This window comes from Actinia tenebrosa, unplaced genomic scaffold (assembly GCF_029948245.1).
Source record: "Actinia tenebrosa isolate PJP-AT-01 unplaced genomic scaffold, QUT_ActTen_1.0 PGA_scaffold13__45_contigs__length_12533684, whole genome shotgun sequence".
NCBI classification, from domain to species: Eukaryota; Metazoa; Cnidaria; class Anthozoa; order Actiniaria; family Actiniidae; genus Actinia; species Actinia tenebrosa.
Window position 1 is genome coordinate 12,230,139 of NW_028292573.1, and position 19,141 is coordinate 12,249,279.

Genomic DNA, 19,141 nt, shown 5'->3' on the forward strand with positions numbered 1-19,141 from the left:
GTCTGATTCATGTTCAGTGGTCGCTGCACTCCCACCGCGAGCAGATTGGACGTCCTTAACAAGAAGTGCATGGATGAGAGAATTAACGAACTGGAAAAAGATCATCTAGGAAAAGGTATTTTGAAACGAGAATGAAATATAGGTACAAAGACTTAAACCATTCATCTTGCTTTTAGTATAGTTTTGAAGTATGAAACGACATGCTTTATAATTTAGAAATGGAATTAAATTACAGAGATTGCAACAACAGTCCTGTATGTTATGTTCTGAAATCCACTAGCTGGAAAGTAAAACAATAAACCAGTTACTTTAACAAGAGAATGTTTATGAATTTTAAAAGAAGAAAACGTACTCTTATTGTCACTCGCATAAAGATTAAGAGTTACTGCAAAGAGTCTGTTTATTAGTCTATTAGCTCCACGATTCATCGCGGCAAGTAAATACCTGTTTGATGTCATATGGTTTGGATTTTTTTATACAGATGCTCATCTTCGCTCCCAAGGATCAGATTACACCGAAGGTCTCTCTAGCGTGCCTTCAAACTACTCGTCAAAAAGCCACCACATAATCCGGGAAGAAATTACAAGAGAAATACAACAAATTATCAAGACACAAATATGTGTCAAAAACCAGAAGATGTGTCTCCGAGGTCCCACGGGCAGAAGGGGCAGAAGTGGCAGAAGGGGCCCCAGAGGACCTAGAGGATCTAAAGGACCAAGGGGACTGATGGGACCAAAAGGTCCCGTAGGTAAACATGGACCTCCCGGTTCCCCGTGTAAAAGTTGCAATATTACGATAGATAATCTGCCAGATCTGAGAGGTCTCCCAGGTCCATCTGGCCCAACAGGACCCAGGGGACAGAAAGGAGAACCAGGAATCGCAGTTTCTGCCGCTAGTATTTCTATTCCTCCGAGATCGGTCACTGTCAACAAAAGCGACATTGTGTCTTTTTACTGCGCTGCAAAGGGCTATCCAGCACCCAAAGTTATCTGGCAAAAAGGCAATTCCTCATTACCTGCCGAAGGTCGATATGAGTGTGTTGAAAATGGAGGTCTTTTGATACGAAATATTACGAAAAGTGACGAAGGAATTCGCCATGTTCTAAACGAGCCGGGATCTGGGTTCGAGTTACGACCGCAAAGCATCTATGGATTGTTTGGAGGGACAGCCAGAGTCCAAACAATATGGCTGACAGTGTAAATGTAGATACTAAAATAGTAAAACTAACAGAAAGTGACATTCCTGGAGCGAAACTTCCAAGGGATTCTGTTGAGAAATGTAGTTGTGTTCAACTAAAGAGGTGGCTGCTTTGTAGAGGCGCAAAAACAACAGGAGTAAAGAAAGTTTTAATCTCAAGGTTCGTATATGGCGTTACAATTTAACTTATAAGACCTGCTACGAAAGAAGCTCGTAAGAGATGTTTGACTGCTCGTATTTGTTTGTGTTTCGATGGCAAGGACTTCGAACGTGTCGTTACGTTCGCCATCATGATCACCTGTCAGAGAAGCCTGACTTGAGTTTTCCTTTAGCAGCCTTCTCTGTCTCTTTTCTTCCTCGATTTCTTTAATTTTATCAAAACTGACTCTTTTAAGTTCTCTTCTTTTGATTTCTGGCTTTGTCCAGGGGAATATCGATGGCAAATGAGTGCGGCTTAGTTTCGCACCACCTTCAAAATGTTCTGAGCAGATCCGTGTACTTGTCGAGTTCAATTTCAGGCTATCATTCTTCAAAATAACTTTGTAGGATTTTCTAACAGCCTCATCTTTCGGTATCCTGTAGTAGTGTAAATGAGAAGCGCTTCTAAAACTATTTGTACAGCCAGGAACACAGCAATTATAGTGAGACATCTCAACATTCTTTCTATAACTGCTTTGTAAACATGGCGACTCTGTCCCTCCAAACGATCCATAGATGCTTTGCGGTCGTAACTCGAACCCAGATCCCGGCTCGTTTAGAACATGGCGAATTTACAAATGCACAGCAACAAATATTTTCCCAGGAGAAGCAGTGGCATTTGATTCTCTCGTTGTTCAAGGTAAACATTGAAATTTTTAATTTTAGCCCGAGTCTTTGTTGCCCATCGTTACCGGTACATACTGTGTGTTAATGTTCAAATCTTAATTATCTTAGATGGAACTAAAATAGTCAAGAAACCTTCACCTGTTATCAAGGAAGAAGGTCACACAGCGACATTTACGTGCACTGCAAGTGGAAGTCCAACACCAAAGATCACGTGGTCAAAGTTATTCGACTCACTTCCTGCCGGTCGATACAAAGTATCGCAAGAAAGAGCCGTAAAAACACATAAAATAAATGGGGCCATTATAAAGACCAAATTGTTGTCGAGTAACCTGACATTGATGAACTTGTCAACCACAAATAGTGGAACATACATTTGCGAGGCAAACAATAAATTGAACAACAAGAAAGTTATAGGACAATCAACGGTTTTGCGCGCCCTTTCATTCAGGGTTTTACCGCCATCAAGAATTGAGGCCAGAGAATCGGATAGAGTTTTGATTCGTTGTTAAAGCAGGAAACGCCATAGGACTAAGCTACAAAATCAATAAGAAATCTGTAAATGTCTTTGAAAATAACATAAGCATTTGATGACCCAGTAAATAACGTATGATTACCAAATAATATTTATGGTTCCAAGTCGAAGTTGGACTAAAATACAAATTAAAGTAGGAATTTGGGAAAGGACTATTGCTGTATTTTATCAAGTCTTTTTGTCGAGCAAATTTGGGAAGATCTGGCAGATATTTTCTGTTCAATGAGATAAAACTCTACCTGGTATGGAGCATTTTTCTTACATTCCACGATATTCATTATATAGAGGTTATTACGCTGCTAATTGCGTATTGCAACCAGAAAATGTTATAAGTGAAAGCGGCCTCGTACCCTGCAGGGTTTATTATTTATTGTACGACATGAAAACTAAGAACTAAGAGAGCATTAAAGACAATCATTTTTTTCGTTAAAAAAATTGTAAGTAAAAAAGTAGAAGTAAAATTGTAAAGTAATTGCACTCCAAAAATGGTCGTAACGCACGGGAAATGGAGTGTGTCGTATCATTATAAAAGTCATTAAACTCATCAAGAATGGTATACAGTCAATGACAATAAGGCAGGAGCGTACGAGCTCATTTATTTTATATGCTTCAGAATACAACGTAACTACAATAATAGATATTGAAATTATGAAGGATCGAGCAGAGCAGGGACCGCGGAGTAACATAAAAAGTAGAGGGATTAGTTTTGAAAATATAATAGACTATTAATGTGTTCGGGGTTGATCCTTGTAAATTATGTGGTTGCTGGCTGTCCCTCCTTACCTCCACGCTCTAATCTAAGCACTTGGTCTATAAGATATTTTTATTTACTTTCTTGTCTGCCTGTCATTTCGTCCGTTTTTGCGGTTGGGATATCCGTTTGTATTCTTGTCTATCTGTTTGTTTGTTTTCATTCTTAAAGAGGCACTTGAATGAAAACGCACCAATTTTTGAAATTCCAAATAATTGAAGTGTTTGAGGATGTGACTCGTGACTTATGATTATGAAAACCAGATTTATGTGAAAATTTTAGCCTGAGAGCCACTCGCTGTTGAGAAATTTGGGTTTGAAAACGAAAAGAACAATAGGGCTGGGTAAATGACGTCATTTACTCACTATTTAGACGCTAAATGAAATTGATAATTTTTATTCGCCACTTTTTACTGTGAAGAACATATGTCGCTTGACTGCTATTGGGGTCATATAGATACGTTTAATCAAGTTTTAAGTCATTTCCAATTTTCATGGAATTTTATCCAAGTGCCCCTTCGATGTTGTTTCAGGCGCAAATTCACTAATCTTTAACTTGGCGAAAAAATGCTTCGACGTCATCTACCTGAAAACTGGATTTGTCAGTAAAGAATGAGCAATAATGCTGTACAGAGCATCCAGGTGGGCATTCGTATGAATAACACCTTGAGTATGCATTTCCAGATCCAAAAACTTCTAAATCATAACCAAATGAAGGGCCTGAAGACCTATAGCCAAAGTGTATCCAAAATCTCGTATTCCTTAGCTTGATGGGCTCATATCCGTGAATGTTAAACAGCGAAAAGAGAAACGATTTCGACCTCCAGAAATACGTTGGATAACCTGTGATGAAAAATAGATAAAAAATAGATGAAAAATTAAAATAACCAAATTTAGAACAGTACAGAAGGAAACAACAACAATAAAGAGGACAAAAAAAAAAAAAAAAAAAAAAAAAAAAAACCACAGAAAAAAGTAAAGTAAAGCAAAACGAAGCAAAAGAACAAGTAAAAGAAAAAAACCTCATCCGCCAAACAAGCAAGCAAGCAAACAAACAAACAAACAAACAAACAAACAAACAAACAAACAAACAAACGGACAAACGCACAGACAAACAAACGAACGAACGAACAAACAAACAAACAAACAAACAAACGAACAAGCAAGCAGACAAACAAAACAAACAAACAAACAGACAAACGAGCGAACAAACAAACAGGAAAGAAAAATGAAACAAAGGAACAAGTAAAAGAAAGTAAATAAAACGAAACAAGGCAAATAAAATGTTGTCTAAATATCTGTATCTGTTTATTTACATTTTGGATTCAATATTTCTATTGCACAATAATAGTATTTTTTCAAGGTACTTACTTCTTGAATGCCATGATACATCGGTGTATCCCCCAAACACGTAGGTACCTACACGAACAATAGTCACTGTGGGTCCCTTTCCGTCACATTGTGGGTGGAATGTCTTTGTTACATCCCATCCATCTGTTGCAGCGTGCCAACACCTCACTCACCGACTCGTACTTGGATTCTGAAGCACTGGAGCCAAGAAGCCACTGAGAACGTCTAAGTAGCTGGAATTCCCGTAGTTTGTTAAGATAGTTGAATTTTCAAGACCACCTGCGACTAAGTTAACAAAAAAAAAAAAAAAAAAAAAAAAAAAAAGCCTAGCATTCTTGTAGTGTTTGTTGTTCATTGTTTTCTTGCCAATTCATTTGTAAAGTTTGGTGACTAGGGGATAGAGAAGTTTCAAGGCAGCCAAAATGTAGGTCAGGAACAATGTGCACAAAGGTTTAGTTTTAGGGAATTAAGGGTGGCGTAGTGGCCAGAAGTGAACTCGCCTGTCAGGAAATACTGTAAATCCTTGTTCGATCTGTAAGTTCTCTGTTCGCTCACCATGACTTAGATCAGTCAAGAGGTTGTTTCAGGGTTCGATCTGTGAGTTAGCCATGCCCTGACTTTGATCATCCAAAAGGTTGTTTCAGGGTTCAATTTGTGAGTTAGCCTTGCCCTGACTTAGATTAGCTCAGAGGTTGTATCAGGATTTCATCTGTGAGTTAGCCGTGCCCTGACTTAGATCAGCCCAGAGGTTGTTTCAGGGTATAATCAGCTCAGAGGTTGTATCAGGGTTCTTGGTGTGAGTTAGCCAAGTCCTGTCTTTGATCAGCCCAGAGGTTGTTTCTGGGTTCGATCTGTGAGTTTTTTGCGGATAAGGTCTCAGCTCAGAGATTGTTTCAGGGCTCAAATTTGTGAGCTTTTTTTTATTATAGTAATTATTATAATTAATATATATTTATTATTTATTCTCTTTTCCTAGTATTTGAGGCTGGAACATTTTTTCTATGTGACAATATTACCTGAACTGACGTTTTCCCCTCCAAATAACTTCTCGTAAGTAAAGGACCCCTCAGTATTGATGCATTTAAAGTCGCTTGGACAGTCGTGTTTGCTAGTCTCACATTCATTAATATCTAAAAGTCAACATTATTAAATTATTGATTTTGTATCTTGGGACCGAGAAGGCAACTGGTAGCAATAGGTCTTTTGTAGGACATAATAACGCGACTCTTACTGACTGGAAAGAAAGTGTGGGACAGTCATCAAAATTGTAATTAAATTTTCTCCTCCCTCAAGGTATTTCTCGGACGATAAATAAGAATCGTGTGTTACATACCTTCATTACAATTTGGACCTTCATAGCCACGAGAGCACGGGCAGCTGTGACTTCCGTTCATCAAATTCGGCTTGCAGACACTATGCCGAGGACATTAATTATTTTCACAAGGGTTCTACAAAAAGAAATCCCACCTCTCACATATACAGACAATCTCGTATCTAGAGCATGCGTTTCTTCTGGCCTTCGGCGAAGAACGCGGCCTCTGGCATAATCCATTTTTTGGCGCATGCCCAATTTTCCGGAAGTGAAATATAATCAATGACAGACAGAGTACTGTGTTTATTTTTCATCAAAATAAAAATTAGAAATCGGGAACATATTTTTTTAATTTTTGGCAAGTCTTTGAACGCTTGCACTCTTATACCGGAAGTCCAAGAAATCCTGGTCTCAAGAAATGGATTATGCCAGAGCCCTCGTTCTTCGCCGCAGGCCAGAAGAAACGCAGGCTCTGGGTATGAGATTGATATACAGACTATAAGCAACAACAACAACAACAACAAAAAGGTCAACAACATCAAAAAACGGATTCCAAAATGAGTTCATTGAAAGATCACGAATAAATTTATGAGATGGTTACTACTTATTTCTTTACCTTTCTGCTAACGTAGACATGTTCAGGATTGAGAACAAGATCATAAGGATGTTCGGTTTCATCTGAGTCACTAAGCTCACAGGATCCATTGCTTGGTTGATAGTTGTATGACTTGCAAGACTCTTGTAGATAACACATGATGCGACACAAGGACGCAGTTTCGGTTGTCATGGTATCAATGACGTGATGTTTGAGGTACTGGCCCTTCTTCTCAGGATGGAAGCCAGTATCCTCGCAGCTGTTACCTTTAACCACAAAAAAAGAAAAACGTGAATTGAAAAAGGGAGAAAGAAAAGTCAGTCAGTTAGGAAGGAAGGAAGAAAGGAAAGACAAAAGCCCGAACACAACTTTCGGAAATTCAAACTTCCCGCCTCGTAACTAGTCCTTTCAGTGATTCCCTCTTTAGTTTGAAACAATTGATGACCATAAAAGGCGATTTTAGTTTAACGATCTTGCGACCATATCACTGATACGACAAGCTGGTAACAAGAGTGTCATAATTATCTTCTAACCAGCCGCAGGCTATAATGTGACAACTGACAAGAGTTTCTTAGATATGAAAAATATCGCCTTAAGATAAAGCCTACTCTCATGTACATGGACTGGGCATGGGGTAAAACATGGACTGGACTCTTTGGACTCTTGGACCCTGGACTCTTGGACCCTGGACTCTTGGACTATTCTTTGGACCCATGTTTGAACCATTATATTTCTTATAACTATTGGTCATTATATTCATTAGTCTTTTTTTTTTAATCACTTGTAAGGTTTTTATTTTGCTGCCATATGGCCGCGTTCGAATCAATTTATTTGCCTGCATACCGAGCTTGCTTTTATCTCCCATGTAAAATGATACTTAACTTGATTTGACAGATTTGTAAAGTAACTCTAGCTGAAAAAACAGATATAATGGGCATAAAAACATTGCTTCGAAAATGGACTACCATTCTTCACGGTCATAAAATAATGTGTCTTTTACAACAGAATCCTCAGCACTACTGCAACCACGGATCTTCAAGTCTTCTATATGCTATCTAGATGGCTATACAGAGACCACACAGAGTATAGATAAGCGAAATTGTTATGGAACGACTTCTAAATCAAGCTTCGAATGAGCGCAAATCAAAGTAACATTTTCAAATGAAAGGCTATGACCAATAGTTATAAGAAATATAATGGTTCAAACATGGGTCCAAAGAATAGTCCAAGAGTCCAGGGTCCAAGAGTCCAGTCCATGTTTTACCCTATGCCCATGGACTGGGCATATGGCAACTGTATGCCGTGTAATCTAGCCAAATGCAATGAGTTAGCTATTTGCAAAAAGAACATTGTTAGTAGTCAGTTCATTCCAGTTAGGGGAATTACCCAGTTGAATTCTTTAAAGATCTTAGGCGTCACATTTCAGAATAACTGTAAATTTTCAGAACGCGTACGACTTAAGCTAGTAGAAGCCAATAAGTGTCTCTATATCATTAGGTGTTTTTGTCAGGAGGGCTATACATACAAACTCAAGTAGATTATCTTTTCAAAAGTATAGTCTTATCTAAGATCTTATATGGAGTCAAGATTTAAGGTCTTTCACTGCCAGAACTAACTACGATACAAAAGTTTTTAACTAGGTATCTTAAACGTAAATATATTTCCTATCTTTTAAATATTTGCAGCTTATTACAAAAATCATGGATTTAAATAACTCAGTTTCAAAGATAAGTAATAATAATATTCCCGAACATCCTCTTTTTGCATACTTGCCAAAAGTTAAGGAATCATCCAGAAGACTTCGCAATAATACCTGTCATTTCCCTAATGTAAATACGGAGCGCTTTAAAAGCAATCGTTTGTAAATAGATTAATTTTTAAATATAATCTAGTGGTTGATTCTTAGAGATTTTTTACTTGTTTAGCTGTATAGCATAACTATAATATATATCTTTATCTTTTATCTATATATTTTATCTTGTTTTTTTTTTTTCTTTTTCTAGCATAGAACTTTTTTCATAATTACCTATGTAAAGATAGATATGTACTTTTATCTGTTTATAATAAAGACCTTTATTAGGACAGAGTTAACAAACTAAAATAATAATAATAAAAGATATTGGAAGGTTCCTTTATGGCACATTTAGTCTCGATGCGCTTTACATTCTTGCACCAATGGAGGACTTTGCGGGCTTCATATTAAGACGCATTTTGCAATCGATTATCAGTAATATTGTTTTCAGGATGTAGTTATCATTTTTCAAGTTGTTGATGCTTCTTGTCTAAAATGGAGGAAAACAGCCTAAAAATTCATTAATGAATGTTTTAAACTTTTTTCAACATCTTTTAAAATTTTTGAATGCGTTTTTCTTTCTGGTCATAGCATATGCAAAAACACCTGTTTTCCACATTGATAGAGAGAGAATAAATTCTCTTAACATGAAGAAGGAAGGTAAAAAGACTTTTCTAAACTAAAATTGCCCTGAAAACAACAAAAATAAATAAATAAATCACTTTGATTTAAGTGTTTAGTCGTTGTAGCGCTTTCGCACTAATTGGGGACACTTTTCGCTCACACGCACTACCACTACATTTAATATTCTATGCACACAACGCTCAACTCACATGTTGATTTTTGCGGAGGAAGGAAACCGGAGAACCCGGAGAAAACCCTCGTAGCATAGGAGAGAACATCAAACAAACGCAATTCACATGTGGCGACGGCAGGGCTCGAACCAGCGACCCGAACCGTTGGACTCACAGCGGTGAAAGACGACGCGTTAGTCGCGAACGCCACCCATGCTACCCAGAGGAGTAAAAGAAGCACTCTGACTATCACAACTTACCTGCAACGAGAGGGACCAAGAAAACCACAAAGAATAAGCCAGCAATAATTAAACCTTGATCCTTGACGACATGGTATCGGTGCTTTGTGGAGTTTCACTTTGGTAAAGTGACTGAAGTCTTAGCTTAATTTATTCTGCAATAAGCTATTAGGACGTGTAATGAATAATGCATTGTCAATAAATAGGCAAGTGTCACTCCCATCGCCCTGAGTGGCTGTCTTTCTTCGAAGATTCCACCTGCAATTCATTATCATTCAAGATATCCAATTTCTAGTTGATATTTTTTATCACCCTCATTATTTTCCAATTCAGTCTACTTTAAAGGGGCACTTGGATGAAAATCAATGAAAATTGGAAATGACTTGAAACTTGTTTAAACTTATATGGCCCAGATAGTAGCCAAGCAACATGTTCCCTTCACAGTCAAAAGTGGCGGGAAAAAAATATCAATTTTATTCAGCATCTAAATTGTGAGTAAATGAAGTCATTTACTCAACCCTATTGTTCTTTTCGCTTTTAACCCAAGATATCTTAACAGCGAGTGGCTCCCAGGCTAAAATTTTCACTAATCTGATTTTCATAATTATATTTGAGTCATATTATCCTCAAATACTTTAATTTTTCGGACTTTCAAAAATCGGGGCGTTTTCATCCAAGTGCCCCTTTAATTAATTTTTCATTAGATATTTTTTTATATATCGAGCATTTTAGCTTTAAAGTTCAAGTTGACGTTTTGTGTGTTCATGTGGTTAAATTCCATACCATTAAATAAACTAAAGCCGGCAAAAAAGCAATCCATACCGTAGAAACATTTTCATATTTTTCTCTTTATAAACCAGTGAAGAAATGTAAAGAAATGTAAAAGTTTACAAGCAATCCAATTCTTATCTTTTGCCTGTTACAAGTTTTAAAAAATCTCCAAAAAGATCTTATTTTTAATAATTAACTGGTATTATTTCAATATGTAAATGCCGACACGGACGAATTCACCTTTTTGGCGATAGCTGAGTAATCAAGGAGATTTCGGAAATAATTTTACGGACAGCACTTGACGACGAATTGAGGTTTATTACAATCCAAGAACTTGTCGTAAACTAGAGTTAAATGATACAAAAGGCGAAACTTAATTACTAAACTAGAAACATGCATAGCATTCCAATCATACCATTAAAATAATACATGATTAACCAAGACTTAACACCTGTCATCTCAAGTCACCTTACTACCATCTTCAACCAAAGCATTGAATCTGGAGTGTTCCCTTCGCAGTGGAAAATTGCAAGAATAACCCCTGTATTCAAATCTGGAAGCCGCACTGACATTGACAACTATAGGCCTATATCCATCTTGCCTATTGTCAGTAAATTGCTAGAACGTCATATTCATATGCACATTTACCACTTTATATCATCTCACGATAGATGTGTTTATCTACTTTATATCTACTTTATGCTGCTCAGTCAGGCTTTCGGCCACATCATTCCTGTGAAACTGCTCTCAATAAACTACTGGATATGTGGTACCAAAACATTGAGGATAGCTTTTTGAATGGTTTAGTTCTTATTGACTTTCGCAAAGCTTTCGATATGATCAACCTTGATATACTTATTGACAAACTAAAGCTATACCACTTTAATACTACATTGATAAAATGGATGACCTCATATCTAAAAGGAAGAAGTCACTGTGTTACAATAAAAGACAGTGTGTCATCCCTAACTCCTATGTCACACGGCGTGCCGCAAGGAAGTATAATTAGTCCCTTACTATTTATACTGTTCATAAATGACCTACCTCTATCAACAGACACTCAAATATTGACATGTATGCTGATGACTCAACGCTGCATGAAAGGGGTAAATCTGCATGTAAGTGAGCTGAATGAAGAGCTATAAACAAGCAGTGACGACATAGTTGAAATAGGGGGCAATTGAGACGTGTAATGACTAAGTGAAACGTTACGGATATGACGTAACCAATAATACATACAAAAATAAAGTGTTCGTGAGCGGTGAGGCTGATAAGCCTTCCTTTACGCAATACGTGACCTGAAATCACGTCTATTGATAGCAACCTATATTCTTTGTCTTTGAAGTCAAGGGGCAATTATTAAATCTGTAAAATTCCAATTCGAAAAAAAGAATAATGATGGTATAGTATGTTGCGTTTATAGAACATTGATAGTAACCAATCAGAAATTAAGAGTCATTCGTAGCAGCTAGTGCATGATTAGGCTTTTTGCAACGACAGGTCACGTGACGCTACCCCTAAAAACAAATGAAAACAGGACCTCGATATAAGTAAGAAGGCAACGTTTTATCTCATAATGTTGACTATTGAAGAAATGGCATCGAATATAAAATCAAATATTTTATAAGAATTTGTATGGGAAATGTGCTAGCTGGCTGTATGGAATGCCATTTCTCCTGTGTTATATGTCATAAGCTGAAACTTTGCCTTCTTACTAATATCGAGGTGCTTTTTTCATTTCGACACAACCTCTCTTTTTAAGGGGGTAAGGTCACGTGAACTATTGTTGCAAAAGGCCTATTGCGCCTTGCAACCAGATGTGTATGCCGGATAGATTTAAGACAGGTAACATCCATAGAATTCCACCCGTATAGTAATATCCTGGTGCCATGTTTGAGGATGGATACGTATGTATCTTGTGGTGATCTTTGGATCTAGGGTGTTTGTGACGGTACCATAATAATTGATGTTACCAGGAAGTGTCTGGAAACAAAATAAAAATGTCTCATAAGTTGGAGATCTAAATAAAGTTATCATTATCATCATCATCATCGTCGTCGTCGTCGTCATCATCATCATCATTATGGTGTACTTTATTAATAAAATCTCACTGAATGTATCAACATCATTGCGGGCTTAGCCTAGGCAATGTAAACTAAGTATAATAATAATAATAATAATAATATTAATTATTATTTTTATTATTATTATTATTGTTATTTTTACCCTGACTGTCGTATCGAGTGATGTCACTCACGTAGCAATTGCAACAAAACTATAAATTAAGGAACGCTACCCACTACTCAATTTAATTTCAACTATGCACAAAATTGTAAGTGTAAAAAAATAACTGTATGGGTTCTAGGCAAATTTTTTTTTAATTCAAAAGGTAAAAAACCCGAGGATAATGTAGATTTCTGGAAAATAACTGGTTTCCATAGCAGCGGCATAATAACACTGGCAGTGGTGATTATCATATGGTTGGTACTACATATATGCAAGTTTTCATTGGAATCTGCTTTATAATTGAAGAGTTAGTACGACATTTGTTTCCTAATTTTCATAGTCAAAAAAATCTCTTGCACAAAACGAGATCCGAAAACTCCATTATTCCTTATAAACAAAGCACTACTAATAAAACAAACATTGGACAAAAATCTTTCGCTGCATAGACACTTTGAGTAAAATCTATTTATAGGTGCGTTACTTACTCCACCAAAAGAGGTATGCACGTAGCTTGTCCAGTTTTCATTCTCTCGTCTGTACGACAACAAGTAACTAGTCATGTACATTTCCGGTGAATATGGTCTTCCTTGTGTAGCAACTTTGGTTACGAGTGTCAGCCTGCCAAAGTCTACCTGCAGCCATTCCCCGACTCGACTGGAAGATGGTGCCCAGTGAGCTGGATTATTGTTCAATCTGGCCTGGTTTCCTGAATCTCCACCACCCCATGAAGAGGAGGCTGTTATTGAAGAATCTGGTATTTCTCTGCTTTCCATTCCGAGTGCCTTTTCGTAGGTGCATGCTAAAAATAGGAAAGGTAAATGATACATTAAGCCTTGCTCTGTGTTTTCTATCCAAAAGAACAGGTTGAATACCCAAGGTCATTAAAGAAAAGTAGACTTGAACTTACCCTTGTTGTTTGATAAAACAAAAGAAACCAACACCAAATCGTTCCCATATGGAACTCAGAATATTTCGCAAGATATATAGCTTGTAGTGATATATTGCTCTGGGTTTTTACCAGATCAGATCAGTTTTGCTCATATATCGAAAAGAACAGGTTTTATACAAACATTTACGAGAGGTTTGAAAATAATAATCCCAAATCAATGCTGAGCTCGTATGATCAACAGCCGACAACTTGAACAATAAACCTTTTTCGAGTTCCCTATTACCGCCAGACACGTATCCAGTCGTCACTCATGCGTTTTTAATGCGCGCGATTGGCTTTTTCAAAACTTTTCTCACTAAATCCTTCCCATCAACCACAGCGTGAGATCAATAAGACAAGAGAAGCGACTGGGTACGAGTCTGATTACCGCTGTGTTCATTGATTACAGACTCATTTACTCAGGCTTAATCTTGTATCAGTGTCGAAATATTCACAAATACTAACGGTAAAGTAAAGAATGCACAATTTCTTGACTGAAACCGCTTGAATATTCTACACAAAATGGAGGCTAACTCTGACTAGCAGAGAAATTGGAGTATATGATCTTGGAACGATTAATCGACGATCAGAAAACTTACATGTTATCTCGCAGTTGTATGAGCCGACAATGTTGGTACAAGTTGCATTTGGACCACAGTTATGCTGCCCTGTAGTACATTCATCAACATCTGTCAATCAAATGAATTCAAGTCAATGACTAAATTTGAACGCTTTTTCATTTGCTAACGATTACACTGCTCTAGGTTGTTTCTCTCTCCCCTGCTTCCCTCGCCCCTATAGGACATTATATTAAGACGCGGCAAGGCTTTTCCTCCGACCCACCCACTTTTATTTCGGCAACGCTCCCCAACGACGTTACCTTGGCTGCTTCTTGGAGCCTCGATCATAACTTTTTTTAAAATTTCGTTTCTCCCATAACTTGACCAACCTTTTTTTCAATTTATTTTCCTTGTTTTTCTCAGGTGCATATCAATTTATTTCAGCTCTCCATTAATTTCAGCCTTTATTTCAATCGTCTAGTATAATTTAAGGAGGCGAATAAATCAGTTTGGATTGAAATCATAAACATCTTGAATTCACAGCATAATTAATAAAATACAATCTTCCTTATCAAACAGTAACCCTTACCATTGCAGTGTTTGCCTTCAAATGCAGGTCTCGGGCACGAACATTCATAAGTATCTTCAGTATAGTTTGCAATACAAGTAAAATTGTGAAGACAGGGGGACTTGCTGCAGTTCGACTAAAAATGACGAAAATAAATCAATGTTATTTATTTATTTTTTCGAATTACGTCTACGGAATTCTCTAATCTTCAACAAAGAGAAATAATTTAGAACCCTTCGAGATCTTTCGGATGACCTAAAAAACTCTGTCGAGAGACCTTAAGTCTTTTTTTAATTCTGTAACATGTATGATATAATTTAAAATTTTATTTGTTTAAATTTTACGAGGTATTCAGTCATTGTGAAAGAGAGTACTTGCAAACTAAGAAAACAAGCTAAATAAAGATAAAACAACGTCCATATCATGGTGATATATGACGTCAGAGCTCGTTCGAGTAATTGGAAAAATAACTGTGATCCTCTTGACAACCAAATAAAACGTCGCAAACCGCAACCAATAAATAAGACATTGAAATTTACTCGTGCACTTTCTAAGAACTTTTAAACAGAGCTAGAATCTTTCGAAATAAGACCTGGGCAGTGTTTCCTTATGCTAGAGTAGTGAAACCTGTGTTGATTTATAAAATATCAGTATGCGCTATGTTGTATTGTGTGTGGTGTCATAATAAAATTATATAACATCGTTATATTGAGAGGCACCTGCATCAGCGTGCCTCTGAAAGATAGTTTGAAATTATATTTGCTGCAATTTGACGTAAATGTTATCAAAATCATTTAAAAATATTGAAACAGAAACAGAGGAAAAGTAATGGCTTTAATGTTATTTTTAAAACTTCTTTTCCAGTCCAGTAGACGTCATTTCGTGGTTTGATAAAATTGAAGCTTTTATATTGCACATCTGCAAGTCGATTTGTTAAAGAATATAAGACTTACCCTGATGCTGTAGTGATCAAAATCTGAGTTTTGACTTTGATACTTGGACGAAGAGTTGTATTTATCAGTCGGCAACAGCTCACAGAGGTACTGAGCTTGCCCTTGGTAAAGGAAGAGGGGCTTTTTCCCAAAGTTGAACGATAGACAAGTCATGTTCCTGGCACAGGCAAGTGCACACGGCTTGTAGTTCGGAGCGTGGAACTGACTGGGGTATTCTATCTCTAGTTTACTGTTTGGCTGAAAAACGAAGTAAGCAAAGCCGAATTCTGGTGTTCGATGTAGAGACTTGTTCGCTACCGCAACTTGAAGAACTTCTGAAGACGTTGATCTAAAAGTGACGGCGACACAAAGCACTCGAAAGAAAAAAACGAACTCTTTCACCATCTTTCTTGGACTTAATTGACAATGATCGGCTAGGATATCTTCAGGGGAATGAGTTAATTTCGTTAGTGCTCTAAATTTTTTTGGTAAACAAAGTGAAACTTTGATCATGTGCACCAGGAGGTGTACGCGGTATATTGATGAACGCACCATGTGGTTTGATGTATTAGAATAGGGCCATATACTCAGCGCTAAGGAACATAATTCTGTTTTGGGAATAATTAAAAACAACGGTGTTCATAAGCTTACAGTCTAGAGGGTCCTGAAGGGAGTGCCAATCCCAATTACCAAAACTTTTTTCCCAAAATCCCACTTCCCAGTGTCCAAATCTCATTTCCACTAGCAGAAGTGCAGAAAAATGCCAGAGCCATATATACCAGTCCTTTTTACTTGACATCCTCATAATTATGACTTCTCTTTCACCATACTCGATATTATGCCCTTATTATGCGTACTTTCTTGCGCATGCGCAAGGCGCCCACGTTTTAAAGATAAATTATTATGCAAATTAAGAGACAAGGTATATAACCACGTGCAGAGCCAAGACCAAGCCTCTTCTTTCTTCGTGCTATCGCACTAGGTAAGCCCTCGTTTTGCTCTCGCTTCGTTTCACTTAAGCGAGTTTTTCCTAAACCATTTCTGTCTTTATTCTGTATATATTTTGTCAGCCGATGAGTATGTCTACTGACAAGCAGAACACCAGTAAGTCCTCTTCTCCAAAACGAAAGAAAGTTGCCGAGGAAGATGAGTCTTTGCTCTTCGATGAAGAGATGGATGATACTCCAGATATTTCAATACGAGCCGACTCGGCTCTGTTCAAGAAGGATACTTTGCTCCAACTGCATCATCATCTGGGAATTGATGAGATGTCTTCAAAAATTGACAAGCTGACTCAGCTTATCGAACGTTCAAGTTCTGTTCCCGACTCGGGACACGATCCAAAAAGTTCTAGTAAAGAGTTTGACCCTAGTGATCCACTAGTCGATGACCTTTCGAGTGATGATTCTGACTCACAAGCGGATCCCGAAGAGTCTGAATTTCCACCGTCGATTTGTGATGTTAACGAAACGAAAGGTCCTAAAGTGCTAGATTTCCTAGCCAAACGAGTGAACGAATCGTTCACCTCGAAGCCAATGGAGGATAGAATGAAACCTCTTGTGGATAAATATCGCACTCCCGAAAATTGCGGGCTATTGTGCGTTCCACGAGTAAATACTCCACTTTGGAACGAATTGTCCCACAGGGCCAAAACGGCCGACTTAGGACTTCAAGAGGTGCAAAAATCTGTTGTCAAGACTGCCCAGGTAATAGTTTCACTTACTGAAACTGTGATTCAAGCCAAGAAAAAGAAAGAGCTAATGAATCCTAAAGATCTTGTGGGCTCGTTGTCCGAGGCCATTTCTTTCATCGGCAATGCCGGTTATTTACCAAATGTCATTAAAGCGCCGAGAACATCTTAAACCCGAGCTAGGCAAAGGTTATAAATCATTGTGTGCACCATCCACTCCAATCTCGGAGCTTCTCTTTGGCGACGACCTGTCAAAGAATGTAGACGACATCTCTAAAGCGAACAGGATTGCCACAAAAATTACAGGAAATGATCGAAGTGGAGGCAATCGAAAACGCAAACGCGAAAACTACAAGCCTAGGGATCATTTTTTATCCCGAAGAAACCCGAGTTCATCTGCTCGGGACAATCGCGACAACTACGAGGGCTACAAACCACGACGCCGCCCGTTCAACCAGAACAAACCCCAAACCAAAACACAAGATTCATACAAGGACAAGTGACCAATGTAAGTGTCACACCTTCTATAACAAGTTGTACAATGGCCGGCAATTTAGCTCTCAAGATTGATGAATGGTCTAAGATCACTTCTGATTGCTGGATTTTGCAATCAGTCAAGGGTTATCGACTCGAATTCGAGTCAATCCCGAAGCAATTCAGAGCCCCAAAACAACGCTCTTTACCCTCAGATGAGTGCGTGTTAATCCAATCTGAAATCCAGAAGTTATGCTCTAAAGGAGCTATTGTAGAGACTAATCATTGCCCTAACGAGTTTATCTCTACTTTGTTTCTGGTACCGAAAAAGACAGGTGATCTTAGACCAGTTATCAATCTTAAACCTTTAAACGAATACGTTCGTAAGATTCGCTTTAAGATGGAAAGCATCGACTTCGTAAAGCATCTATTACACCCAGGAGATTTCATGGCCACTATTGACCTTAAGGATGCGTATTTCAGCATACCTATAAACCCTCAAGACCGCAAATATTTGCGTTTTTCCTGGGATAATTTGCTCTACGAATTTACATGTCTTCCTTTTGGCTATAGTCTAGCTCCACGGACTTTTACCAAAATCCTGAAACCTGTGTATGCTTATTTAAGAGCGAAGGGTATACGTATTGTGTACTACATTGACGATACCCTCGTCATAGGCGCATCTAAGTACCAATGCCTTAGTCACACCCTATCAAGTTTGCGAACTGTTAACTAGCCTGGGTTATATTATCAACACTACCAAGTCCTATCTCGAGCCATCTACAACAAGGTCTTTTCTCGGATTTGAGTTAAACTCAATTCAGATGACTATTTCTCTCTCCGAAGAGAAGGTCGACAAAATTATTTCCTATAGTAAACGGCTTTTGGATAACCCTTCGCCTTCCATCCGCGAAGTCGCCCAGGTTTCAGGACTCTTGGTTTCAGCCTTTCGCGCTGTCAAATATCTACGCCTTTTTTATCGCTCTATTGAAATGTGTAAATCACAATTGATTTCCTTCGGGGCGTCTTATGAGGACAAAACTTCATTAAGTGTTCAAGCTCGTTCAGATCTCCATTGGATTATTGACACTATTGCTGTCCACAATGGTCTCCCCATTGTGTCCCCTCCACCAGACGTCACAATTGATAGTGACGCGAGCAAACTGGGTTGGGGTGCATTTTGCGAGTCACGCAACACCGGTGGACTCTGGTCAGTGAATGAAACTGACCTACACATTAATTACCTTGAAACACTTGCAGCTTTTTTCGCTCTTCAGTGTTTTGTTCGTGAGCGCCGCTCAGTTCATGTCCAGCTGCGCATTGATAATACAACAGCTGTTTTTTACATCAATAACATGGGTGGAATTAAATCTCCCTCCCTTAACAGTTTGGCTCGAGAGATGTGGCAATGGTGCATTTCAAAGGATATTGTAATCTCTGCGGTGCACGTTCCGGGCCTAAATAACCAAAAAGCTGATTTTAATTCTCGTCACTTTAATGACAGAACTGAATGGAGCCTTCACCCTACCGTATTTGGTTGGCTAACCCAAACCACGTTTAACCCAGATATTGACTTGTTTGCGTCCCGCCTAAATACAAAGCTAGA

At 38.0% G+C, this 19,141-nt stretch overlaps 3 protein-coding genes and 1 pseudogene across 4 annotated transcripts; 2 read left to right on the top strand and 2 right to left on the bottom strand.

Annotated features, from left to right (window-relative positions):
• Positions 1–9: 9 nt before the first annotated feature.
• On the top strand, positions 10–1,200 carry LOC148911871 (uncharacterized). Its single transcript, XM_089028777.1, has 2 exons — positions 10–115; positions 482–1,200. Exons 1-2 carry the CDS (start codon positions 10–12, stop codon positions 1,198–1,200), a joined length of 825 nt encoding a protein of 274 aa, XP_088884903.1.
• Positions 1,201–1,203: 3 nt separating this feature from the next.
• Positions 1,204–3,110, top strand: LOC116295416 (neural cell adhesion molecule 1-like). The gene is made up of 2 exons (XM_031703214.2): positions 1,204–2,035; positions 2,131–3,110. Exons 1-2 carry the CDS (start codon positions 1,912–1,914, stop codon positions 2,529–2,531), a joined length of 525 nt encoding a protein of 174 aa, XP_031559074.1. The 5' UTR covers positions 1,204–1,911; the 3' UTR covers positions 2,532–3,110.
• Positions 3,111–3,119: 9 nt separating this feature from the next.
• Positions 3,120–6,715, bottom strand: LOC116295407 (uncharacterized; annotated as a pseudogene). Its single transcript, XR_016119522.1, has 5 exons — positions 6,583–6,715; positions 5,988–6,102; positions 5,671–5,784; positions 4,676–4,939; positions 3,120–4,147 (listed from the first exon to the last, which is right to left on the bottom strand). The product of XR_016119522.1 is annotated as an uncharacterized LOC116295407 (transcript).
• Positions 6,716–10,386: 3,671 nt separating this feature from the next.
• Positions 10,387–16,122, bottom strand: LOC116295413 (uncharacterized). The gene is made up of 5 exons (XM_031703211.2): positions 15,393–16,122; positions 14,461–14,575; positions 13,911–14,000; positions 12,869–13,182; positions 10,387–12,140 (listed from the first exon to the last, which is right to left on the bottom strand). Exons 1-5 carry the CDS (start codon positions 15,924–15,926, stop codon positions 11,994–11,996), a joined length of 1,200 nt encoding a protein of 399 aa, XP_031559071.2. The 5' UTR covers positions 15,927–16,122; the 3' UTR covers positions 10,387–11,993.
• Positions 16,123–19,141: the final 3,019 nt, after the last annotated feature.